Source organism: Pongo pygmaeus, chromosome 16 (genome assembly GCF_028885625.2).
Source record: "Pongo pygmaeus isolate AG05252 chromosome 16, NHGRI_mPonPyg2-v2.0_pri, whole genome shotgun sequence".
NCBI lineage: Eukaryota > Metazoa > Chordata > Mammalia > Primates > Hominidae > Pongo > Pongo pygmaeus.
In genome coordinates, this window is record NC_072389.2 from 88,215,095 (window position 1) to 88,242,391 (window position 27,297).

The 27,297-nt window shown below is 38.1% G+C and overlaps 2 protein-coding genes across 5 annotated transcripts in view; one reads left to right on the top strand and one right to left on the bottom strand.

Moving 5' to 3' along the window:
• Nucleotides 1-4,257, bottom strand: part of EFL1 (elongation factor like GTPase 1) — a 131,878-nt gene extending 127,621 nt beyond the window's left edge. Inside the window, exons 1-3 of one of the 4 annotated variants that reach the window (XM_054451673.2) lie at nt 4,079-4,257; nt 3,158-3,267; nt 550-617 (exon numbers count right to left, since the gene is read on the bottom strand). In XM_054451673.2, the coding sequence (XP_054307648.1) occupies nt 550-617; nt 3,158-3,248 (159 nt within the window). In that variant the 5' untranslated portion in view covers nt 3,249-3,267; nt 4,079-4,257. Of the gene's footprint in view, nt 1-549; nt 618-3,157; nt 3,268-3,453; nt 4,010-4,078 lie in introns of those variants that run through there. The other 3 variants (XM_063652823.1, XM_054451674.2, XM_063652824.1) reach the window with 3 other exon arrangements.
• LOC129014351 (stabilizer of axonemal microtubules 2) lies at nt 4,236-26,431 on the top strand. Its single transcript, XM_054451677.2, has 4 exons — nt 4,236-4,398; nt 7,055-7,234; nt 13,099-13,298; nt 23,642-26,431. The coding sequence occupies exons 1-4, from the start codon at nt 4,346-4,348 to the stop codon at nt 24,583-24,585; spliced, it is 1,377 nt and encodes a 458-aa protein (XP_054307652.1). The 5' UTR covers nt 4,236-4,345; the 3' UTR covers nt 24,586-26,431.
• Nucleotides 26,432-27,297: the final 866 nt, after the last annotated feature.

Genomic DNA, 27,297 nt, shown 5'->3' on the forward strand with positions numbered 1-27,297 from the left:
AGTGAGATCCTGTCTCAAAAACAAAAATCAACAAACCCACTATTTTCATCACAATCCTCAGGCATAAGCAGCTTTCCTTTGATACTTAGGTTAACTTTTAAGGTCTTCTATAATCTTATTCTCCCTGCCAGTGTGTTTTCTCTGTCACTAGTCTCCAGGCAAACGCTCCACTCAAATAAAGCACAACACACAAATTAGCCTTTATCCGTGTTATTTCCCACTACCTGGTAGCTTTTCTGCCTTCTCCTCAAACCACCCAACTCATTCACCTACAAAGAATCTCTTTCACTGTGAAATCCTCCACAATTGTGTATCATTTGCTTACTGCAAAAACTCACTTTTGCACTTAGGATTAAGCAATACAAAGCAATACGGAAGTAACTATTTTTCTCATCAGCAATTTTATCTTGCAAAATGGACTGGCAGCTTTTAGATGCAAGAACTATGTTTTATACCCTTTTGGATCACTAAAGAACACAGAAAATGGTTCATCACATTGTTGATAGCTAATACTGAAATGCAACAAGTATTTATAAAATAATAACATACCTTGCCTGCTAGGCGGCTGGAGATGATTCCATTGCTAGATATAAGACAGTCAGCCAGAGTAGTTTTTCCTGTTAAAATAAAATAGCAACATCAATTCAACTCTATATCTTTTTTAAAAGGGGTCATGGACCATACCTATAGATTTAAAATCTGGTCATAAGAACTGGTTTAGTAAAGATTTTCTATTTACCTACGCTGGGTGACAAAAGAGATTTATTAGACTTTTGAACAGAATATCTTCTGGAAGGACACAGACGCTAGCACTCTATAATGCTGTAATCTTATCTCCAATCCTGTGGATCTAATCAACCTCATCTGAAAAGTTGTCAAGTAACTTTAGAGAACATACTCTTTTGCCATATTTCCCCATGTATGCCTCAGCTGGAATTTGCTAAACTGTCTTAAGAAAATACTTACTTATCAAAGAAATTCAGGAACTTTATCCATATCTCTTACTGTTTGTAATACAGCATGTGGAGGGCATAAACTATACTGTAACAACCAATGAAACCTAGTATCCAAATCTAAACATAGGAATCTACTTTAAAGCAAAAGAATCTTCAAATATATTTATAGTTACTTTTATTAAACAGACTACATACAACTAAAGTCTATGCAATTTTATGTGATATAAACAGGTGATTCTGTGTAAACAATGTCAGGGGTATGCATAATTACTACAACTGGGTTGGAGTAAGCAAAGGAGGGTTTTTTCCTTCAAGACAAGTCTTTATTGCACTTTAGGAACTTCAGCAAAGCTATGCAATCTCTGTATAGTTCAAACCAGAGACCAATGAGTAGGAGAACTGAAGATATTTAACACTGTACTATCTGTCTGCAATGTAAATATGTATTAGCATATAATCCTAGAGCATCACTTTCCTGCTACCCAATAAAGCTGAATTTATTCTAAGTACACCACGTATATACCTCCCTAGAAAATAATTATCAAGCAAGCAGGAACTTTGCTTTATTCACAGCGGTATCCCTAGGACCAGAACAATGCTTGTCATATAGAAGACCTTCAGAAAATACTTGTTGAATGAATGAATCCCAGGTTTTTTAGGATAGTACCAGCTTAATATAATTTTAAACAATACATTTAAAGTAATTTGTTACACCCCACTGACTTTCCACTTGATTAAATTCATAAAGAAAAAAAAAAACCCCTTTCATCAGCCTTCACATTCTCAAAATGTGAGCAGTAAAATTATAAAAACTCATGGAGGCAGGGGTTACTCACTGGATTTGTACTAAAACTCATTCTCAGCTGGCTTCACTTGTAAAGTGATCCACTATCTGTCTGTCTTTCAGTTTCCATACTCACATCACTTCAGCTCTTCTATCAATGACAACAGCCACCTATCCTCTGACTTTGGATCCATCCTAAGCATGTCTACCAGTCTAATCTTTCTCATGTTTTATTTGATTACATCATTCCTGCTCTATGTTTTCCCCCAAAGGCTCCCTACTGCCTAATAGTAGACATTAATGATCGTTTTCATGGTGAAGCATTTACCTTCCCTCTCATTATTATCACATTTAATCCTATAGCCTATAAAGCAGGTATAGTTTTCATCCTGTTTTACAAATGCTGTATACTGAAGCTCAAAAAGGCAAGGTATGTAACTTGAAAATGGAGATCTGAACTTAGGTTGTCTAACTCCAGAGCTGGAGCACTCAACTCTTATCCCAGTTCCTAGCTGGCATAAGCAGCTCTATGAGATATGACTCAGCCTGCTTCTTCACCTCGCCAACTAGTCCTTCACCTTCAGGATGGTAAATATGTTTTATTTCATATGCCCATCCCAATCACTTTGCTGTGGTTACCTAAACTACTAAGGGGTTTGAAATCAAGAGGAGGCTTAGCATGAAGGAGCGCTATGGGGTTACAGCAGTATCTGTCAGAACAACATACCACGGGTTAGCTATCTCTGCCTTTCCCATATACTGGGCTTTGACCACATATATTTCCCTCTCCCCTTGATGACACATTCCCACTTGTAATGATTATCTCTATTTGTCATCTTGAGCCCCCTTCAAGTGTCATCTCTAATACCAATTATGTTGTGAGGCCTTTTCTTAACCCCTCACTTCCTAATCCTCTAGTTCTCCCAACCTTAGAGTCTACTTTTTTCTCTTGTTTGTCTCATTTTGCTCTGCTCCCCCTTAAACCTCCTCTGGGCTGGTGCCCCACTCATAAATCTCCACCTTCAGACATACTAAGCAAAATATCTTGAACTTAACAGACGTTTGATAAATATCTGATGAATTAAATAGGATCACATACCACAGACTCTAAGGACATTATGTCAAGACTATAGACATTTTATATGTAAAGCCATTTCAGAAACAAAAAATTCAAGTTCTGCTTTAAAAAACAACATGACATACTATATAGAAGAATGCTACTCACTAGGTAACCGTGTTCATTTCAAATGCTTTATAGCAAAGCGGGCTTCCCCAACATCACAGAAAACTTTTAAAGAAAGAAGACTTGCTTCTTAGCAAACACCACTCTCAGCTGCCCACAGCTTCACTCCACTGAGACAAACAGAGACACACCTCCCTTATTTATCAAAATAAGCCATTTAAAAAGTATTCTTACCATGGTCAACATGAGCCAAAACACAAATATTCCTGATGTTGGCAGTGTTTTTCTGGAGTTGAATCATCTTATCCAAACTGTTGAGCACCATGATTACTTATTTCCTGTGACTAAAAATTAAATATGTATTACAAATGGCCCAGAGGCTAAAGGTCGGGGCAAAAGAAAAAAATAGCAATAAACGCTAGGAGGTGGCAAGGCTCCTCAAACCCCTTAAACCAAGAACCCAGTGAATGTTTGATGAGATAGACCACCGAGGCCTAAGTCCAGTTCGAGCACTAAAGTCAGTATCCTACCATGATTACACTTAAGGAGTTTGCTCATCCTTCCGGATCCAAAGGCTGCGATGAATCATGCAGCTCGAGGGGACTGGGTGCACAGTGACACCAGTAACCCTGCCGGTGGAGGAGTACTCGGGTAAACTTCTCCAGGCCAATGACCACGTACAGGAAGGGTTGCATGCAGGAGGAAGAGAAAATGCTGAAGAAGATGCTCCCTTTCTCTCTTCAGTCTTCCCCCAAGTCCCTCATTCTGACATTCTCGCTCGTCCTCGCGCGAGGTCAAATACCCAGCTTTATTCCTGCCCACGGAGCCCGAACAAAGTTTTGGGTCACGTGCTTAGTATCCAAGCAGGTGCACTGCCGGTCTTTCATTTCTTTCTAAATAAAAAGGAAAAACCTCTACACTACATGCCCTTCATTTCTGCAGGGTCCCGGATTCGTTCTCTTTGAGGATCCCGGGTCAAACAGGCGACCGCCCCGGCCCCAGACGGGAAGCGACACTCCGGGGACCAAAGCGCCCAGCCCGCGCTCGGCCCCAGCCCGGGTTCCCGCCTCAGAGCCGCAGAGAGCGGGGTTCTCCGGCACCGCCCAGAGGCTGGCCGAGGAGGTTCCAGCCCCCAACGCGAGCCCACACACTCACCGGCTGCAGCAGCCCCACCAGCCCTGCTTCTCCTCTCGGGTCGCACCCACACCGAGAGCTTCTGAAAGTCCGAGAGCTCTGCGGGTCCGGCACCCCCCGCGCGCTAGGGGGCGGGGCCGGCTGACGCTCGACCTTTCACCCGCACGTCTCTGTCGCCGCCGGAAGCCGGCGCCGAGTCTGTCACCCGGCATCTCTCTGTTGCCTTGACTACAGCGGGCGCTGTGGGAGTGGAGAAGCTGCAAGTGCTGAGGCGCGGTGGAGGAAAGCATGGGAGCCAAGAGTATGAGGAGCTGGTGTCTGTGTCAGATTTGTAGCTGCGGGTAAGAAACGGCTGGTGTAGCGGCGGGTCGGGGCTTGGGAGCCGACCTAGGGCCTAGGTGCACCGAGCTGGCTCCTCGGGAACCCTGAGAGTGGCCGTCCCCCGGAGATGAAGGGACAAGGGCGCAGCGACATCCCCACTTATCCCGCTCCGCGAATACTCTCTCCGCACCCGCCTGCTACCCGGGGGTAAAACGTTTGTTCGTAGCCCCTGAGACTCCCAATCAAGGATGCAAAGTAAAATGCCACCCTGCCCAGGTAAGTAATATATGTGAAGCCGCGACGGGATGTAAGACTGGTGAGTAGTGGGATGTGATCCGACTGGGAGAGTGCATTTCCACCCCATCATCCTCCACCACAAAGATGAGAAAGAACAGTGCTCAAGGCCCTGAGTGTGCAACCCATATCACATTTTCTTTCATCTGCAGCTTTCTATCCTCCCAGCCAGACCATATTCCCATTCCCGTCCAGGCAGCAATTGTTTGGGATCCGCCTGACTAAAAAGGCAGTAAGTAGTCCCCACCCTGAAACCTAGAATCCAACTGTGAGTCCTGCCTAACAACCTTCCATCACCTGTAAACACAGTCCTCTCCTTCTTCAGCTTCACTATTGACCCAGGGATTAGATCATTATTTGCTAAGTAAATATGAACGTTTTCAATCCCTGGTGTATTTGTAATCCCCTTCAAAGAAAACACCTGCATGTTGATGGAAAGCAGTTTTTTTGATAGTGTCATAATAAACACAGTTCATAATTATATATAGATTAAAGTAACAAATTAACTTTGGGTGTATGAATCTGCAGACTGGTGTGCAGGAGAAAATTTTTACTTTTTTCCTAATTTATATTCAACGCAAGTTCCTTTCTCATTCAACTGTTAGGAACTTCAGTCTTCATTATGTTGAGGGCCACCCTTGGAATGGTGTGGTTTTACTTCTTGTTTGTTTGTTTTTGGCTGTGGTTGTTAGTTTTGTCTTTTTAAGGGTTTATTTTTATTTTTTGATAATGCAATAAATACACGAGGTATCATAAAAATCTAAGCAAAAATATCTATAATATTGTAAAATGCCTTCATAATTCTGTCTTCCACAGATAACAAATGTTCTTTAAGACTTGTTTTACATATGCATTGATTTTTTTTTTTTTTTTTTTTTTTTTGAGACAGAGTCTCGCTCTCTTGCCAGGCTGGAGGAGTGCAGTGGCGCAATCTCGGCTCACTGCAATCTTGGCTCACTGCAATCTCCACCTCCAGGGTTCAAGCAATTCTCCTGCGTCAGCCTCTCGAGTAGCTGGGATTATAGGCTCGCGCCACCACACCCAGCTAATTTTTGTATTTTTAGTAGAGACGGGGTTTCACCATGTTGGCCTCCATCTCCTGACCTCATGATCCACCTGCCTCCGCCTCCCAAAGTGCTGGGATTACAGGCGTGAGCCACTGCGCCTGGCCTGCATTGATTTTTTTTTTTTTAACAAAAAAGGAGAATATTCTGAGCATACCATTCTACAATCCGGTTTTTTACTATCTACAATCTCACCATCTTCCAATGATCATGCATAAAGACCACCCTCATTCTCTTAAATAACTGTATACTATTAGCTTATATGATATATTGGTCAAGGTTCTTAGTTGTGGATAACATAATCTCCTCCGGTTAGTTTAGGCAAAAAGGAATTTATTAAGGCGTATATATGTAGTTCACTTGGAAGAACTTAAGGAATCATTTTCAAAATAAGCTTCCACAAAAATTTTACAACAGACCAGGACTGACAAGGGCGCCACTGCCTCTGCCATAATCAGAAAATTGCAACAGAGCTGTAGACTCCAGAATCACTCGTCTCTTCCAAGGTCAAGAAGCTGCCAAGTTAGGAAACCAGCTTGCAAATCAAGATGCCACCTAACAACTTCTAGCTCCAATCTGTTGTTGCCTCTATTACATTCCATGCAAGCAAAATAAATGTTGTGCCTTGACTCTCTCCTTATGTAGGTCTGTTCTGAATCAAAGTATCATGTGAATACATGTAGTGGGTGAAACCTAAATTGTATGTGGAATCTTTCTGCAAGAGCATGGGAAATTCCCTATTAGCTTTTTCAGCTTCTATAGTGTAACAAGACACTAAATTGTTATGAGACACTTAATTGCTGTGCTTCCACCACATAGGGATAGACCATTATTTATTGATTGTTTTTGTAAACACCATTACAGAGGAAACAGTTTTTGGGATTTTTGGGTTTGTTTTCGTTTTTTTGAGATGGAGTCTTGTTCTGTCACCCAGGCTGGAGTGCAGTGGCAGGATCTTGGCTCACTGCAAGCTCTGCCTCCCAGGTTCACGTCATTTCCCTGCCTCAGCCTTCTGAGTTGCTGGGACTACAGGGTACCCGCCACCACGCCCGGCTAATTGTTTTGTATTTTTAGTAGAGACGGGGTTTCACCGTGTTAGTCAGGATGGTCTCGATCTCCTGACTTTGTGATCCACCTGCCTCAGCCTCCCAAAGTGCTGAGATTACAGGCGTGAGCCACCACGCCCGGTCCAGTTTTTGGTTTTTTAGTAAAGCTCTAGAATTTAGAAATTGCGAGTTTATTAGAGGTCTCTGATTAAAATGCAGTTATAACACAAAATGTTTTTTAAGGTTAATCTTTCAGTTTATGTTTTGCACAGGCGACATCATTGTCCACGTGGAACCACAAGGATTTATGAAAATTCTGGGGTGTTTTGCCCTACAACTGAATATTTGGAAAAATATCCTATGTATGACAATGTTCTTCCACCTCAGAGTCTTAAACCCAAGCAAGAAATTCGAGCATGCCGTGGTAAAATGGAAGGAATAACTACATTTAAGTAAATATTTAGTAACTGTTTGCTTTACTTATTTTTCTCTCAACTCTTCCGATGTCAATAAAGTTTTCTAGCTATTTAAATTGAACTGTTTAGTTGATTTAAGTTGAACCAGTCTAATAGTCAAGAGACTAGTTAAGTCACAACTTGAAAAAAAAACAGAAAAATGAGAATTAGGTTGACAAAGTGTGAGAAGAAAAAAGCGTTATAAAAAGTTCTATTGTTTTTTTAACTTCCTAAAATATCTCATATTTATCTACTTTCCACTGTCGCCACCACCTAGAGCAGGGTGTCCAATCTTTTGGCTTCCCTGGGCCACATTGGAAGAAGAATTGTCTTGGGCCACACATAAAATACAGTAACACCAACCATAGCTGATGAGCTAAACAACAACAACAAAAAATCACAAAAAATCTCAATGTTTTAAGAAAGTTTACGAATTTGTGTTGGGCCTCATTCAAAGCCGTCCTGGGCCGCATGCAGCCCATATGCCGCGGGTTGGACAAGCTTGACGTAGAGGAATGCAGTCGCTTTCTAAGTATAATATCTGAATCTACTCTAGTTTTTGCAGTTTGTTGTGTTTTCAATACTTCAGCCTGCCCAAATAATTTTAAAATGCAAACCAAACCCTATCACTTCTCTGCTTAAGATACTCTTAAACTTTCCCATTATGTTTAATATAAACCAGAATCCTTACCAAAACCATGTAGAGGTATGGTTTGCTCACTGTTTACTTCTCTAATTAATTTTCACTGTAGTGTCCTTTTCACTCTTTTATGCTCCATTCCATGGGCCATTTTTCATTTCCTTGAAAGTGCCAGGCTTCCCTTGTCTCAGAGTCTTCCAAGATACTATTTTCCCTACCTGCAATTTTCCTTCAGTCTCCTAGCTAATGCTCATTCAATCTGTAGATCTCAACTAAATTACCACTTGAAAAAGCCTTCTCTGACACTTCATCCAGTTTTCACATTAGGTAAAATTCTTCTGTGTAAGCTTCCAAAGCACCTTCCTATTATTTATCATTAGATTAGTTTCAGTGTTTCATGAAAGCAGGAACTAAGTCTATTGTTATCTTAGCATTCTATTTTTAGAAATCGGATACAATGCCTACTAGCACATAGTAGGTACCCAATATTTGTTCAGTGAGTGATGAACAAAAATCTTCTTAAGTCTATACTTTTCATTTGGACTGACCTTTTTTGATCTCTCTGTATTTTTGTCAGTTAGGTGGATTAAGTATTATATTTACTCATTATTTGATTTACACTGTTAATGTGTATACTATATTCAAGGTACAATCTTGGTTTTAAGTATAAAAATATCAATGAGTTTGTGAACCCCAAATATCTGAGATAGGTCTCAGTTAATTTAGAAAGTTTATTTTGCCAAGCTTGAGGGCGCGTGCCGGTGACACAGCCTCAGGAGGTCCCAATAATATGTGCCCAAGGTGGTCAGAGCACAGTTTGGTTTTATACATTTTAGGGAGACACACATCAGTCAACATATATGTAAGATGAATATTGGTTCGTTCCAGAAAGGCGGGACAACTCGAAGCTGGGAGGGATCTTGCAGGTCATAAGTAGATAGGAGACAAATAGTTGCATTCTTTTGAGTTTCTGATGAGCCTCTCCAAAGGAAGCAATCAGATATGCATTTATCTCAGTGAGCAGAGGGGTGACTTTGAATAGAATGGGAGACAGGTTTGCCCTAAGCATTTCCCAGCTCGACTTTTCCCCTTAGCTTAATGATTTTGGGACCCCAAGATTTATCTTCCTTTCACAAGTTGAAGTTCTTGCTTTCAGGGAACTTAGACATCATATTTCTATAATTTAGAGTTTTAAAAATGCTCTGTAATAGCTTTAGATTTTGGTGTTAGTTATTTTCATTTCAGATGCAGCTCATTCTTATATAGCAAAGTTGGAGACTTTCAAACTTTTAGTCTAATATTTATATTTTTAACATTTCAGGCATTCCTTGCAGTAATAATATTTTGGTGACTAGTTACTTGTGTAGGTGTATGGCTCTTCCACAGATGGAAGATTTTACTTAGTCCTCAGATTTTGGTATGCAGTAGTGCCATCTGGAAGTGTTAAAATTGCAGACTCCAGAGCTCCATCTAAAAGAGCCAGTAGATAACAGAATGGGTCTCAGGAAACTGCGTTTTTAACCAGCATTGCTGGTGATTCGGTTGCCACTGATTCAGTGCAGCGGGTCAGGAACTGGACTGCTCAATGAGGATGACATGGAACATAAAACAGAGAAGGTCTTTGCTTTACTGTTGTTTATAGTCTTGTGGGAAAGTCCAGAAATAAAAATATCAGATAAATAACTAAGATAATTATGGATTATGATAAATGAGATGAAGAAATTGAATAACTGGTTGAGATTGATTAAATGGGAGTGGTTGTTCTTTTTTCTTCACTTTAATTTATTAATATTTCTTTCTTGATGCCTTAATGGTTCATATTAGAGATTTGAAATAAATTTTACAATATTTGTGTTTATTGAAACAAAGATTTTGCTTTTAACCAGTTCTAAATGTAGAAATTGAGAAAATTTTACCTGCCATATCTTTCTTTTAAAAGGCAGTTGCTTTCCAATTCTGGATTTCCCCTATTGACTTATTCAAGTAAGCCTTAATAATTAAAAAAACAAACAAACAAACAAAAAAAAAAAACAAGAAATGTCCCAAAGGTCCAAATATGCCAATAAAACTAAAATATTCATTTCTTCAAGTGTCATCTCTTCACTTAGTAAGACATTGGATCTTTTCTTTATATTTTCACTGGGAAACTAGCAGTATTTCTAAGAGTCATAATCTAGGAGCCTGAAACTCCTGCTTGACTCTCTCATGTTGACTGTGTTGACTAGGCAGTAGAAAGTGGATTTATCTGTACAAACAAAGAAGCATTCTGTACCTTTGTATAGTACAGGATGTGACTGTGTAAAAAGGTGTCTGAACTTGTACAAGATTTTGGATCCTTTATAGCAGTACAGTTGTAGCTCACTTAGATGACTGCCAGAGTTGGCAGGAAGCCTGCCTTGAAGGAGTAGGATTCTAGACACATCAAATGTTTCAGGATGTATCAGATGAATAGGACTGCATTCACCCTCTACTACTCCTCCATAGAAAGCTGCTTTGGGTTTGGAGGTATACTTTCTGACACTTAAATAGTCTAACCAGAGAAACTGAGACTTCTGAGCTTACTCTTTGCTTTTCCCTTCCTGATTCTCTCACTTCCTGACTGCATTTTAGCCTATTCCCCTCTAGTTTGTATTTGGGAAGAGCAAAGAACAATTCAGATGTCTTGACAAGCAGAGGTATGTGATTTCTACTACTCTTCATTAAATAAAAAATTATTAAGCATTTATTAAGCATCAAGCAAGCACTATACTAGTCACCTGGGATACAGTGGTGACCAAAAGCAGTCATGATCTCTGTGCTGACACATATTACAATCTATTAGAAATGGCAATCAAAACATTACTCAAAATAACTCTAAAATTGCAACAGTGATAAAATCTATGAAGGACAGGCACAGATACCTTGACAACCAGAACAAGAGTTTGACTTTATCAGGGGAATGAGAAAAATGAGTCAAAACCTGAAGGATGTTAAATTAACTAGATTAAGAGGGGGAAGGAAATGCATTCCAAGTAGAGAGAGAGAGTAGCTTGTAGCAGGAAGGAGCATGAAAAGGAGAAAATTCTCAAAGAAGGCCAGCTGGAGCAGAGAAAGCAAGAGGAAGCACAGTGAGAGTTGAGGCTAGTGAAGAAGGCCAGGCAGAGCCTTTAAACCATGTTCAGTGTTGTCTATGTCCTTACAGTAATAAGAAGCCATGAAGGTTTTTCTGTTTTGTTTTTTTGTTGGAAGGTGGAGGGTGGACTTGGGGAGGAAGAAAGGTAAGGAAGAGGCTAGGGAGATGAGGGCAAGAATGACTTGATCAGATTTACATGGGAAAGAGTTACTTCAGGTGCCATGTGGAGAAAAGATTGGAGGGAGAACTAGAGTGGATGTGGGTAAATGAGTTTCGAAAGTTATTAAAGTGATTCAAATGAGCTGTTGCAAAAACTTTGCATATTATGGTGGTGGCAGATGTGGAGAAAAGTGGTTAGATTTGAGAGCGATTTATGAGGCAAAATTGACAGTAGTTGATGATGGACTAGATGGGGTAGAGAATTGAGGTATAAAGGGTGAGTCCTAGATTTCTGACTATGCATCTGAAAGGATAGTGATAGTGTTCACTTAAATAGAGAACAAGCAAAAAGGACCACATTTATTGAGGGGAAGTAGCAAGTTGATTTGGGACATATTAAGTTTTGAGTTGCCATTGAATAATCCAAGAGACCATCGCAGATACTGGTATGAAGCTCAGAGAAGAGGTCTAAGCTGAGATGTAAATTTGAGGGTTATTTCGATCTAGGTAGTGATCTAAGCTGTGGGAGTAGAAGAGTTATCCTCGGGAGTGAACAGTGGATGAAAAGAAGAATGTGTAGGTAGGTCCAAGTCTTGAGAAATGCTAACATGTGTTTAATGACCGAGTAGAGGTAGGTGAAGCTGCATAGAAGACTGGAAAGAAATAATCAGGAAGTCAGGAAGAGAAAGTTTCCTAGAAACAGACAGTGTGGACAATAATGTCAATTACTGTTGGAGAGGTCAAGTAAGATGAGGACTAAAAATATTCGATGAATTTAATCATGGAAGATATTGTGAACCTTAGAGCTGTATTAGGGAAGTGGCAGGGCTGGAAATCAGATTGAAATGGATTGGAGCGGGTGAGAAAACAGTTAGTTCGTCTAAGAAGTTATGTTGTGAATAGAAAAATTCAGTGAGGGTTTTGGGTTTCTTTGGGGAACTTACAGACATACACAGCAAATATTGGTTAATACAAGATAGTTTAATCACAAAATGAGTCACGTGTCAATAGAGTCCAGAAGAAAAAAGCAATCCGTGAAGTCTTGAGGTAGTAATAGTAGTGGCTACCACATTGATCTTACTATGTACCAAGCAGTCTTCAAAGCATGTGTGTATATCCTTAAAACAACTCTGTGAGATAGAAGATATTATTGTTCCATTTTATATATAAAGAAACTGGGGCATAAACAGGTTAACGAAGTTATCCAAGGTCTTGCAGCTAGTAAATGACAGCCAGGATTTGGACCTAGGCGGTCTGATCAGTCTAAGTTTGTGGTCTTCTCCATTCCTCAGTTTTTACCTCAGTGTCTGCAGTACTACCTCTGTCACATAATGTTATATAGTGCCCAGGCTGGCTGCATTACCATCTGGCATCCATCCATGACAAGGACTTCTGGGAGATCCAAAGATGAGGAACACTCACATCTATAATCTGAACGTAATTTATGTCTAAAGACCAGAGTTACTAATCATTTAACAATAAGCGAAAAACAGCATGAATTCAAAAAGAAGAAAGTATGCCAAAATAGTTTGCTAGAGACTTTAAGTAAGATGAATAAGGACTTTGACAAAGTGGACTCAGGGGAATATATTTTTTAAACTTTTCAGGTTTAGTAAATTTTACCTGAAATTTCCTTCCAGGTTAGAAAAAAATCAATTACTTGAGGATATTATTTACTGAAGATCTAATTAACTGAGATCTATTGTAATGATGTTTTAAAAACTAGGATTTTTGATATATTTACTTTTCTCAAGATATTTAGTCACTGGATAGGACCTTATAAGAAATTCAGTTACTTCTTTCAAGTAGTTTATCAACTATTACCATTTTAATATCTTCTCAGACTTTTCCAGTAAAAAAAAAAAAAAGCCTTGACATTTTCCATACTTCATTGAAATAATTAGAAATAAAAGAACCTGTGAGGCTATGTTTCAAATTTATATATTTCAGGTCGGATTATTGTCCTTATGAAATAGTTAAACAGCCTCGCCATGTGCCAGAAGAATATAAACCAAAACAAGGGAAGATTGATCTTGGTACTACCTACAAACGGGATTTTAATTCGTACAAAGTGCAGCCTGTGTCAATAGTCCGGCCTTTGGAGAGACAAGTTAAAAAAGGAACGCTGGACACTGTCCCAACCTATAAAGGTAACTTGCCATTTCATACATGAAGGAGCCAAAAAACTAAAACTCACTTCCAGCTTTAACATCTAATATCAAATTATAACTTTGGTGTGCTGCCAAACTTAGCCTCCATGGCTTAGGAAAGAACATTCCTCTCTTTGGCAAAATAATATTGCATAGTAACAAAAGAAAATAGGCCATTTGTCTGATTGAGAGGTAAAAGACCCACATTCCCTTCCAAATTCATCTACTTTATTAGTTTTCTGCCTCAAAACATGAAAAACAAAGGATGCCATTAAACAAGCATTATGTCACATTTGTCACTTCATGTCACATTTAGTTGGCATTGTTCTTTTCTTCCCATCCTAGAAAAAGTTGAAACTCTACTGAGAGCATTGGGATCTTTGAGGTCAAATAAATAGCAATGCTTTTCTCCATTCAAGTCCTGAACCAACCTATAAATCGAAAGAGTTGCCAGATAGAGAAGCAAAATACTGCTTTTACACTGATAAAGGACAAAGTAGAGAATGAACCTTTCATCTGTAAGCAGGCAATTCCTGATACTGAACCTCAGAATTAGATAAGCTTATCTACCCCATGATAGACAGTGCTAGACTACCACATAGGGGTCCTGCTCCTCTAAGAATTCCGGGATGGTGGAAGGGTGAGAATACTTTCTCTTTGCAGGCAACTGACTTAGAGGAGTACAAGTTGGGCCATGTATGTTTTTCTTTCCAAAAACCTGTTTTGTTGTTGTTGTTGTTTTTGGTTTTTTTTTTTTGCGACAGAGTCTCGTTCTGTCACCCAGGCTGGAGTGCAGTGGCGTGATCTTGGCCCACTGCAACCTCCATCTCCTGGGTTAAAGCAATTCTCCCACCTCAGCCTCCAAAGTAGCTGGGATTACAGGTGCACACCACCACGCCCAGCTAATTTTTTGTATTTTTAGTAGAGATGGGGTTTCACCATGTTGGCCAGGCTGGTCACGAACTCCTGACCTCAAGTGATCCACACACCTCAGCCTCCCAAAGTGCTAAGATCAAAGGTGTGAGCCACCACTCGTAGCCCAAAAACCTGATTTTTAAAATACTCTAGTACTTTTGAGGAATGGGGTCTTTGTTTTTTAAACATAGGCTGTTTTTTTTTTTCAAGATAGAGTCCCACTCTGTTGCCAAGGCTGGAGTACAGTGGCGCAATCTTGGCTCACTGCAACCTCTGTCTCCTGGGTTCAAGCAAGTCTTCTGCCTCAGCCTCCTGAGTAGCTGGGATTACAGGCACCCGCCACCATGCCTGGCTAATTTTTCTACTTTTAGTAGAGATGGGGTTTCACCATGTTGGCCAGGCTGGTCTCGAACTCCTGACCTCAAGTGATGCACCCACCTTGGCCTCCCAAAGTGCTGGGATTACAGGTGTGAGCCACTGCACCTGGCCTAAAAATAGGCTATTTTAGGCCTATTTTGATTTTGATTTATGATAGTAGATATTACTTTTATATCTTTTTATTAATAATGTAATTACATATATAGGATTACATTTTTCCATTGGTTATGTAAAATAGCTGAATGGATATGTCCTAATATAAAACACTTTTGTAAGAGTGATACCATCAATAATCAAAGTAATGATTCATACTTTATTTAGGTAATAGTTAAATGCCTATTTTATCTTTAAATTTCACGCCTACCCATTCAACAAGTAAGTAAAGTGCAGGATATCAATATACTATCATCTATCAGCCTACCCATTAGGGAGGTCAAGAAAATGTTTTTTCTGTTTTTTAAACCTTTGAGCACATAACATACTACACAAAGAATAAACTGTGAAGACTATGTGAATGGTGAAGAAGTATATTATAATTAAATGTAGCATAGAGTAATTGCTGATATATAGATTGATATGCATAGGAGAAAATGTACTGTGCAAAATTTGGCATAAATAATAATTGATGAAAATGAATTTGTTCTTTTTTTGTTTGTTTTTTGAAATTGAGTCTTGCTCTGTCACCCAGGCTAGAGTGTAGTGGCATGATCTCAGCTCACTGCAACCTCCGCCTCCCGGGTTCAAGTAATTCTCCTGCTTCAGCCTCCTGAGTAGCTAGGATTACAGGTGCATGCCACCACGCCTGGCTAATTTTTGTATTTTTAGTAGCGACAGGGTTTCACCATGTTGGTCAGGCTCGTCTCGAGCTCCTGACCTTGTGATTCGCCTGCCTTGGCCTCCCAAAGTGCTAGGATTACAGGCATGAGCCACTATATTTTGTCTCTTATACAATCGCAGTAAGATTGTCTTTTTTCCAACAAGATCCATAAGAAAAATACCAGTAATACTGTTGTCCCCTGATGCTGGGAACATGTACACACAATACACGCACACACTTATACTAACACTACTAGCTTTCCACGACCTGGGTTTCCTGTAGATTCTGATACTTCTACTCCTATGGTTATAGTTCAAGGATAAGGAATTTTGAGTTCCTCTGGCATTCTCACTACTGAACTTTCTTAGTCAGCAAAGGTGATATTTTGTATTTCAGATTTTCAGGCACGAGACAACAAAACACTAAGAGCCAAGGTTGTACTTCCACACTCTGTATGATTGTGCTGCAGGTTTTGTAGATAACCTATTTTAAAACAATTCTACAGCTGAAGAGAAGTCACAATGGGAAGATACTCTCACTGTCCTCCTTTGGGAGGCCAAGGCGGGTGAATCACAAGGTCAGGAGTTTGAGACCAGCCTGGCCAACATGGTGAAACCCCATCTCTACTAAAAATACAAAAAATTAGCTGGGCATGATGGTGGGTGCCTGTAATCCCAGCTACTCAGGAGGCTGAGGCAGGGGAATCTCTTGAACCTGGGAGGTGGAGTTGCAGTGAGCCAAGATTGCACCACTACACTCCAGCCTGGGCAACAGTGTGTGACTCTGTCTCAAAAAAAAAAAAAAAGTATTTGAAATAAATAAAAATAGAGACACAACATACCAAAACTTCTGGGATGTGGCAAAAGCAGGGTTAAGAGGAAAGTTTATAATGCTAAATGCCTACATCAAAAAGATAGAAATATCTCAAATTAACAACCTAACCTTGCAACCAAAAGTACTAGCAAAATAAGAACAAATTAAGCCCAAAGCTAGCAGAAGAAATAATTAAAATCAGAGCAGAACTGAATGAAATTGAGACCCTCAAAACCATGCAAAGGATCAATGAAGCAAAAAGTTCACTTTTTGAAAAGATAAACAAGATTGATAGACAACAAGCTAGATCAACAAGGAAAGACATCCAAATAAGCATAATCAAAAATTACAAAAGTGACATCACAATTGATCCCACAGAAATACAAAAGATCCTCGGAGAATATTATGAACTTCTCTATGTACACAAATTAGAAAGTCTAGAGGAAATGGATAAATTCAGAAACACAAATTCCCAAGATTGAACCAGGAAGAAACAGAAATCCTGAACAGATCAATAATGAGTAAGGAAATTGAATCAGTAGTAAGAAACCTATCAACCAAAAAAAAAAATGCCCTGGACCAAATGGGTTCACAGCTGAATTCTACCAGACATAGAAAGAACAGCTGGTACCAATCCTAGTGAAAGTATTCCAAAAAATTGAGGAAGAAGGACTCCTCCCTGACTCATTCTATGAAACTAGTATGATCCTGATAACCAAAATCTGACAAAAACACAAAAAGAAAAAGAAAACTACAGACCATGGTCCCTGAACACAGATGCAAAAATCCTCAAAAAATACTAGCACACCAAATCCAGCAACACATCAAAAAGTTAATTCACCACAGTCAAGTGGGTTTTATTCCTGGCATGCAAGGATGGTCCAACATATGCAAATCAATAAATGTGATTCACCACATAAATAGAGTTAAAAACAAAAATCATATGATCATCTCAGTAGATGCAGAAAAAGCGTTTGATAAAATCCAACATCCCTTCATGATAAAAACTCTCAACAAACTAGGCATTGAAGGAACATAACTCAAAATAGTAAGAGCCATCTATGACAAACCCACAGCCAACATCATACTGAATGGACAAAAAACTGGAAGCATTCCCTTTGAGAACTGGAACAAGACAAGGATGCCCACTCTTATCACTCATATTTAACATTGTATTGGAAGTGCTAGCCAGAGCAATCAAGCAAGAGAAAGAAAAGGCATCCAAATAGGAAAAGAGGAAGTCAAATTATGTCTCTTCGCTGACAATGTAATTTATACCTGGGAAACCCTAAAGATTCTGCCAAAAGACTCCTGGACCTAATAAATGACTTCAGTAAAGTCTCAGCATACAAAATCAATGCACAAAAATCAGTAGCATTTCTATACACCAATAATCTTCAAGCTAAGAATCAAATCAAGAACACAATCCCATTTACAATAGCCACACACACTCACAGTACCTGGGCATACATCTAACGAAGGAGGTGAAAGATCTCTACATGGAGAAGGAAACCATAGACTACACAAATGGAAAAGCATTCTATGATCACGGATAGGAAGATTCAATATCATTAAAATGTCATACTACACAAAGCAATCTGCACATTACCAATATCATTTTTTTGCAGAATTAGAGAAAACCTATTCTAAAATTTATATGGAATCCAAAAAGAGCCTGAATAGCCAAGGCAATTCTAAACAAAAAGAGTAAAGCCAGATGCATTACATCTCCTGACTTCAAACTATGCTACAAAGCTACAGTAACCAAAACAGCATGGTACTGGTACAAAAATAGACACATAGACCAATGGAACAGAATGGAGACCCCTGAAATTAAGCCAGACACCTAGAACCACCTGATTGTCAACAAAATTGGCAAAAATAAACAGTGGGGAAATTGTTTATCCTTGTTACATAAATGACAATGGAAAAACTGGCTAACCATATGCAGAAGGATGAAACCATATGCAGAAGGTGCGAGAAGGATCTAGAATTTAAAGCCAGCAAATCTGAGAATTGTATATCTAGTAAAAATAGCCTTTAAAAATTAAAGCAAATTAAAAATGTTTTCAGACAAAAAAGAAAAAGCTGAGATACCTTCTACAAAAAGCATTAAAGGAAATTCTTCAGTTAAAAGGAAACTTATTCCAGGTAGAAGCATGAAATGCAGGAAGGGATGAAGCACACAGAAAGGGTACATATGTGGGTAAATATAAAAGAATATTGACAACTTAAAGTCAAAATTACTATATTATGTTTTTACACAAATATGAAAGTAAATTATGTTAGAACAGTAGTACAAAAGGCAAGAGGATTTAAATAGAATTAAATTGCTTACAGGTTCTTCCATGCTAGAAGTGGTAAAAATATCCATTTAAGTTTGAGCCAGAAAAATCTCATAGTAAGTCAAAAATTCATTTTTATTTTTAAAATACAGAAAGTTAAAATAGTAAAGTGGAATAATACAAATGCCATTTATTAATACAAAAGAAGGCAAGAAATAAGGGGTATGGGAACAAAGAAGGGAAAAATCAAAAGCAAATAGCAATACAGTCAACTTAATCCCAGCTAGATCATTACGTTAAGTGTAAATGAACAAAATATTGTGATTAAAATTCAAAGATTGATTTTTCACACATTAAAAAGATATTATTTTTAAAAATATGCCAATAATTTACAAGTTACATAAAATGGATAAATTTTTTGAAAAATACAATTTACCAAAAGTAACTCAAGAAGAAATAAAAAGTCAAAATAGCCCTATATCTATAAAGGAAATTGAATTTGTAGAATTGAAGGTATAATTTTAAACCTCACCATAAAGAAATCAAAATATTCAGATTCTGTGTAGGATGCAGAAGGCCAGAAAGATTATGTTCCCAACATAACAATAAGAAAAAGCCAGATAATCTACAAAATCATAAGTGTTTATGAATCCTTTAGAAAGCTGAGATCACAGGTTAACCAATTAGCCTGACATTTGAGGAGAAACAACTTCCACCCAGTTGAGACAGGAGGCAGGCACTGTTTCACCCAAAGCAGGGCATGGAATGAAGACTAGCTGTTACACAAGTGAATAGAATAATTCATTACATCTTTAATTGCTAAAGACTTGAGTATGAGCTACTGCGAGGGTATAGAAGCTCTGAGAACTTCAGACACTAAAGGGAGAGTTCAAAACCACTCATAGACTTCCCTATGGATGTTCACTGTGTGATCATCAGAAAGATTGGGAGAAAGGCTGGAGACCACAGAAAGTTTCCTTCGTAGTGCAGGCATGGAGAGAAAAATGGTTGTTGTTGCAAAAAGAAAAAAAAAAAGCAGGCAGCTCCATCTGAATGCCTCTAACCTACAGAGCAAAAGCATTAATCCACTGCAGGAAAGGCACCACTCTGACAACCCCAAGGAATAGGTGAAGATGTATTGCAACTTGATGAAAGATAAAGGAAAAACAACAAGAAGAAGCAAAATAAAACCAAACCTTGAACATGAAGAAAGAACAGGAAACTGTCTTGGGACCAACAATTAGAGACCTACTACATCAAATGAAGGGGCAGGTGCACTGAGAGAGCCCTGCTTCTGAGACCCAGGGGCACAGGGCCTGCCTAAGATTGAAGCTGGACTGGGACAACAGAGAAACCACCACACACCCGCCTTCCATTTCCCAAACACAAGATCCCAAGCTTCAAATATACAAAGCAGCAAAAACTTATAGTACTAACATAAGAAATGTAAAAATATGCATTTGTAGTTGGAGACTTCAACACTGTCTCTAAGTAATCTATAGAATGTAGACAGGAAATGAATAAGGATATAAAGACCTGAACGACACTATCAACAATGTTGTCCAAATTGACATTTGTAAAGCACTTCTGCCAACAATAACAGAATATACATTCTTTTCAAGTGCACGTGAAAGCTTCATCCAGATAAACTATATTCAGTCATAAAACAAACCTTAACAAATATAAAAGACTTGCAATCATGCAATGTGTGTTTTTGATCATAACAGAATTAAATTAGACATCAATAATAGAAAAAAATGTGGAAAATCCCCAAATATTTGGAAATTAAACAGCAAAATCCTAAATAACTAATGGCTTTAAGCAAAAGTAACTAAGGAAATTAGAAAATATTTTGAATGTAATGAAAATGAAAATATAGTACATCGAAATCTGAGACATGCATCTAAAGCAATGCTTTGCAGAAAATTTATATCATTTAAGGTTCATATTAGAAAAGAAAGTCTTAAATCAATAGTCTAAACCTTCATTGCATGAAACTAGAAAAATAAGAACAAATTAAATCCAAAGCAAAGTAGAAAGAAATAAATGAGGATAACAGCAGCAATCAATAAATTTGAAAACAGAAAAATAATAGAGAAAAACAATGAAACCAAAAATTGGTTCTATTAAAAGATAATAAAGTTAATAAATGAAAAGAGAGAAGACACCAATTACAAATATCAAGAATGAAAGAGAATAGCACTACAGACTTTATAGACATTTATTTTAAATTGTGGCCTCTTCTTTTTTCTTTTTCTTATTTTCGACAATTTTATCAGGTTGCCATTCATTCCATATTTGCTTCAAGAAGGAAGAAATTAATATTTAGAAGGTAATATCAACAGTATTTGAAAACCACTTGAAAAGGAGAGAAGGAAATGAGGGAGAGAAAGTCAATTAAAACAGAACCTTAGCCTGAGTTGCCAAATTCATAATAGAAACTTTGTTGATATGTTATTTTCTGGGGAATGTAAGTCTGAGTGAGATAATTAATTGGGGCATGCTAAGTTTTCATTTATCTGAGGGACATCCAAAGAAAGATGTCTAGTAGGTGGATAAATATGTGGGTTGGTGTTTGAAGGGAGGTCTGAAGTAGGGATTCAAGTTTGGGAGTCACCTGCTTACAGGTAGTATTAAAACCATGGGAGTAGATTGGTGATATGTAGATTGAAAAAGCTGAGGCCGAGGATGATGTCCCCTGACTTTCTAAAAGTAGTTTCCAATTCCTTGGTACCACGAGACACCACAGGGAGCAGTCCCAAGTACCAGGAAAAAGAACTAGCATAAGCAACTCAAGACTTTTGTCCTCAAAGAAGAACCTAGAACAGCTCACTATATTAAAATGGGGTTGGAGCTGTGTATACAAATAGTGGGCAAGTGCATGCAGCCACTTATTGGACTTAAACCTGTTCAGAAGAGAATAAACTTTCTAACCAGATTTTAGTGGCTAGACATAAAAAGTGAGCTGAGGAAACATCTAACAGGGGCAATAGTGGAGCTGCCACATAACCAGACTGCATTGTTAGACGTGGACAGCATTGATTGTTTTCTTGTTTGTTTTTCCATAAGTATCATAAAACACTAAAAACAGATGATAAAGATTATGATGTTTTAAAGATACTGCTAGAATGTTATCAAATATTCCATAACAGATAATAAATATTCCAGGCATATGAGCATAGGCATATTTATAAGGAGAAAATCAATTTTCTGCAATTATGTAGAACTTACATTCATACTATTGTACGCTATCACATCCATCTCTCAGTGTCCAAATTCTTGCTTCTGTTTTGAAAACCAAAGCTGGTTTGGTGAGGGAGAAATATTCTCTTCTGTTTACTCTCTTATAATGAGAATCTTTTTTCTCTTGTGTGGTAGCAAGAATTCTCCCTATATGATTGTGTGGAACTATAAACCTTCAATAACATCTGTGATTCCTTTTAGATAGTGAAAAATAGTGTCATACTTTTATACTATAGTTTGCAAAGAAGAGAGATTCCCTCATGGTACCTCAAGAAAAAAAGACTCTGGTAAAGCTTCATGTGAACTGAAATTGGAAAGCTATCAGGTGCCCAGGGAGCTTGAAGGAACAGCTTTTCCTTTCATCTCCACAATGAGCTACATGATTTCTCTCACAGCATCATCACTTCCCTTCACTCATCTGCTCTGATTGCCACTTTACTAACTGGCCTCCTCTGCCTAGTTATCATTTCTGTTTCCTTACAGGTCTGTTTTGAATGTAACTTCAGCTTTCCATAGCTCTTCAGCTCTACCTCCTGGCATCCTTTTCAATTCTCCCATTTCTATCTCACTCATTATTTTCAATTTGAGGTTTACAAGAATAAGAATGCTTGATCTAGCTCATCTTTTCTGTCAGTTTGTCTTAAAGGTCTCTGCTAGCCTAAAGGTCACCTATTCTTGAGTCAGGTACACTCTCTCATCCAGACATCAGTAACTTAATCATTTAGTCCAAAACTTGGCCATTTTGGCAGAAATGGATAAGCATGTTTTCTCTTCAAAGAAGATATCCACAATTAGTTTTCAAGGTTTGACCTTTCCTGTAAATATTGCATAGACTTTAGCCCAGATTTTAGTACATTATCTTGTGTAATAAATTTCTATCTTTTATAAATTAACTTTTGGTATTTAGAAATACGTATTTTGGGGTGAAGTCAATTTTGTGGTATTTCCTAGCTTACTATCTTCCTCATGGAGAAATAGAAAACACAAATAATCGTTAGTTGAAATATAAGCATTTCAGTTTTAGTGAAGTGTACCATTACCGACTTGTAATGGTGTTACAAGTCATCATTCTGTATACACCAGAGTGACCCAAAATGCTCCACAGTCTAGGTAAACTGCAGGAAGTAGGCTTAAGGTTATTTAACTTCCAAACCCCAGAACTCTGCTCTAACGGTCACTTGAAATTCTACAATTTCAAACACCTCTGAAGGCATTCAGTTAAGGCCTCTGGCCTCTGGATGGCCCTCTCTCTTTTGGGAATGCCTTAAAGTCCATTTCATAAGGGAAAGTTGAAGCCAGTGATCTTTCTGGGATAGCACAAGTTACCCTGTATCTTTGCTCAAAGAGTTCTTTCTGTAGGCTTCCTAGAGTATACCAGAATTAAAATTTTCTCCCCTTTGATGAGTCTCTCCAAAGCAAGGAGTAATACCTGTATTACTATTGCCCACACGTGAGGGCACTTGATTTTATTTCAAGCCCTGGATTTTAGACATACCTTAGCATTTTGTGAGTTGTAATTAAAATCCCAACCTCTTCCTAGGAATACAACCATAATCTCCTAAACTCTGTCCTCACCTACAACACAGTCCTTTTGGCTTTCAAGAACTATCCACAATCAGGCTCAGATGTGCTTTTCCTTTGTTATGTAATCAGATGAATCTGAAAGTGGAAAGTTATATGTATTAAAGTGAGGAGATGGGTAGAGGAAGGTGGAAATGAAGAAAAAGAACGAATCTGAAAGGAATCAGAGAAACTGTATTCTGATATTATTGTTTAGATTTCTAACGGAAATGGAAAGATGTTTGGCAATGAGAGAAGTCAGTTATGATTTTTAGAAGATGGTTGTTTTCTTCAGCATTTAAAAGTGTTTTTGCTTTGTTTTAATTTTCAAGACGATTATAGAGCTTGGGACCTTCATAAAAGTGAACTTTATAAGCCAGAACAAACTTACCAACCCCCCACTGTGAAATTTGAAAATTCAACTACATTCCAGGATGACTTTGTTCCTCAGGAGATAAAGCCTAGGCAAAGCTTTAAACCCTCCTCTGTGGTCAAACGTTCTACAGCCCCTTTTAATGGTATTACAAGTCATCGCCTTGATTATATACCTCATCAGCTTGAACTCAAGTTTGAAAGGCCAAAAGAAGTTTACAAACCAACTGACCAACGCTTTGAGGATCTCACAACTCACCGGTATGACTTTCAGGGTCTTACTGGTGAAACTGCAAAAATCTGCAGACCTGTACACACCAGAGTGACCCAGAATGCTCGGTTTGAAGGAAGCACTGAATTCCGTGAAAGTTTTCAACCATGGGAAATCCCACCAGCTGAGGTCAAGAAAGTACCAGAGTATGTGCCTCCTACAGGTAGCATGCTGTTAAACAGCACAAGCCACCTTGATTATGTTCCGTATCAGGCCAACCGTGTTGTTCCCATCAGGCCAGTTTCTCAAAAAAGAAGTAACAATTTTCCTTTCCAAGGAAAAAGCACCATGAAAGAAGATTTTCCAGCATGGGAAAGTCGTCGTCAAGGACTTATTAAGAAGCAGCAGCAGATTCCCAACCCATCTGGAAAATTTGATGGTTTGAGCACTTTCAGATCTCACTATGTGCCACATGAATTGATCCCAACAGAGAGTTGCAAACCTTTAAATATTGCTTTTAAGAGTTCTGTTCCATTTGATGATGTAACCATGTACTCTGTAGAGTACACACCGAAAAAACAGGAAATTTGCCCAGCTAGCTATCCCTCTCCTCCAGGTTATATTTTTGAAAACACAAATTCCCAAGGTCATAAATTCTTCCGCAAGATTACTCCCGCAGTGAAGGCCTTCTAATAACCAAAATGTGCTTAAAAGGAAGCTACTAGCAAGTTGTTGTTTTTCCAAGAGAAAACTCAATTTTTATAGTTAAAAAATTTATGATATAATAAATCAGTTTTTATATTTTTAAACCAGAAAATTGGAAAATGTATTATAAGAAATCAGAATCTTAAAACTATTTTTATTGATATTTTAATCAGATTGTTCTTTAATATACATTTCAGAAGGTTGAATAATATACATTCCCATGTGAACTATTTTAGTATTCAACGTACTGCTTAGTAGCTTGTCCCCAGTCTATTATCATTTGTAATTCTCTTTATTATTAATGGCAATTGTATGGTTATTCACATACCAGTTGTCATTTACCAAGCACATCAGGATTATCTAGAACAACATTGAAAATGATACACGGATTCCTCTTCCAAGGCAACAGGATTCATTTTACTCAGACTTCCGTGCATCTACATAGCATCCACTGAGTCAAGTGTTGGTTGGTGGTATACAGACTGCTGCATTGCTCCTCACCATGTTCAAGTTAGCAAGAAGCACTGTGGTGTGGCAAGGAAAGGCTCTGTGTGCTGGGAATCAAAGAACTTAAGTTCAAGTTCTAACTAATAATTATCATTATTTTTAGAGACAGGGTCTCACTGTCACCCATGCTGGAGTCCAGTGGCATGATCACAGCTTACTGCAGCCTCAGCCTCCTGAGCTCAAGTGATCCTCCTGCCTCAGCCTCCCAAATAGCTGGGACTACAAGGGTGTGCCACCACACCTGGCTATTTTTTTTAAATATACTTTGTAGAGACAGGTTCTTGCTATATTGGCCAGGCTGCTATTGAATCCCACCTTGGCTTCCCAAAGCACTGGGATTACAGGCATGAGCCACTATACCCAGCCTGAGTTTAAGTTCTAATAATATAGATTTCTATTTATACTACCTTAGACAGTGACTCATATCTCTGAGCCTCAGTGTCTTTATTTGTAAAATGATGTCTGTTCTCAAAAAGAGTTTGTTTTGAGCATCAGACTATATGGTACATTTTAATCCTTAAAGTACAAATGTAGAAGATTGTTTAAAAAAATTGCTCAATCTCTTTTTGTACTTGTTTTCTCCTTTTCAAATTGGGATAATTACTTACTCAATCCTCATTTTCTGGCCTGTAGCAAGGATTGTAAAATAACCTAATTTGCTTTGAGCTTATGAGTAGTATGTACTTCTGAGAGGAGTATTGTCCTTTAAAACTTCATGAGCACCTGAGAAATTCTTAACAGAGAATGGAAAGCTTGGAATGGGGTAAATACAGTGGTTTGAATAACAGTATTTACAGAAAGGAAAAAGTATTATTTGCTAGGGTAGTTTTAGGAATACTGACAGCTCTGAAGAAATCTTTAGGGTAAATGTAGGTAATTTTGCACCTAATTGCCAGGCCAAGTCACTGTTTAGAGGAAGAACCAGCCCCAGCAGGGGCATATTCACCTGGTTCACCTCTCCCAGTGTGAAGATAAGTGATAAGGAAAGGAATGATGCTAGTAAGTATAGTAGAAACACTCTATTGCATTTATAAATACTAAAAATTTCCTAATGAATTAAACTCTTATTGGGTGGTTTCTTTTTTTAAAAAAAATAAATAATTGCATTATGGGAGAATATGATTTATTTTAGCATAAAGTGAATTTTAGTCTTTTATGGCTTCAGAATTATTTCAAAATATACTTTATTGAAAATCAATATTTGGTTATTTTAATTATTCAAAAATAATTAGTTCTTATTTACATTTATTAGTAAAAGTGTGGTGTGTGAAACTATATTTCTATGCAACATTAATAAAATCAATAAAAGGAATGGATTTTCAAGAAATCATTTCTTTACCTAATTTTTTTTAAGAGAGCATTTTAATAAAGTCCTGTCTAGGTTAACCTATACATAAGTAGATGTTCTTACTTTTTAAATACAAAACAATGTAGTCAGAATTAAAAATAAGGGAATACTACAGCACTCTGTCATCCCGTCCCATATTCCAATGCTGGATATTCAAATCACTCTGTAGTTTAATAGAGGTGGTCTCCTCCCTGGACAAAGGTCACCCTTAATAAGACATCTACTAGAGCTTCCAGATGCAATTTGCCATGGGATAAGGATTGAAGATGAATAATGATGTTTCCCCATAATCTAACACTCAGTATAACAGGTGTGAAAATAGAGATTGAAACAGAGAACAATGTAAGACATTCAGCCTAGGAGTTCAGGAAAGTCTGCCTTATGGAGAGGATAGACAGGTGAGCTGAATCTTGGAAGATAAGTAGGAAATTGCCAGATCAAGAAAAATGGGAAGGTGGGAACAGCATAAAAATAGGTACAGAGGGACCCTCTATCTCTGTGAAAGAGTTAAAGGGACTTCCAGGCTATGTTGGTGGAAAGCTAGCAATCCCTGATTCATTCTCCTGTTAGGCTTCCTTGAAATACTATGTGGGAACACACACACAAAAACATTTTATCAGGGCTGGAAACTAGTAATATTACTTAGCAACCTGCCAGATTCTAGAAGGAATTTCCACTATGCCAAACTTGGATAAATCTAATGAAGAAAGGAGGAAAAATTCAGAGAGAAAAGTCGGTAGGTTTCTACCCCAGTCCCATCCCATTTCCACCCTATCTCTCTGGAAACCCTTGTTGTGTAAAATGAGACCACAGACTGAAATTAGAAATAAAGGCTTTATGATTTA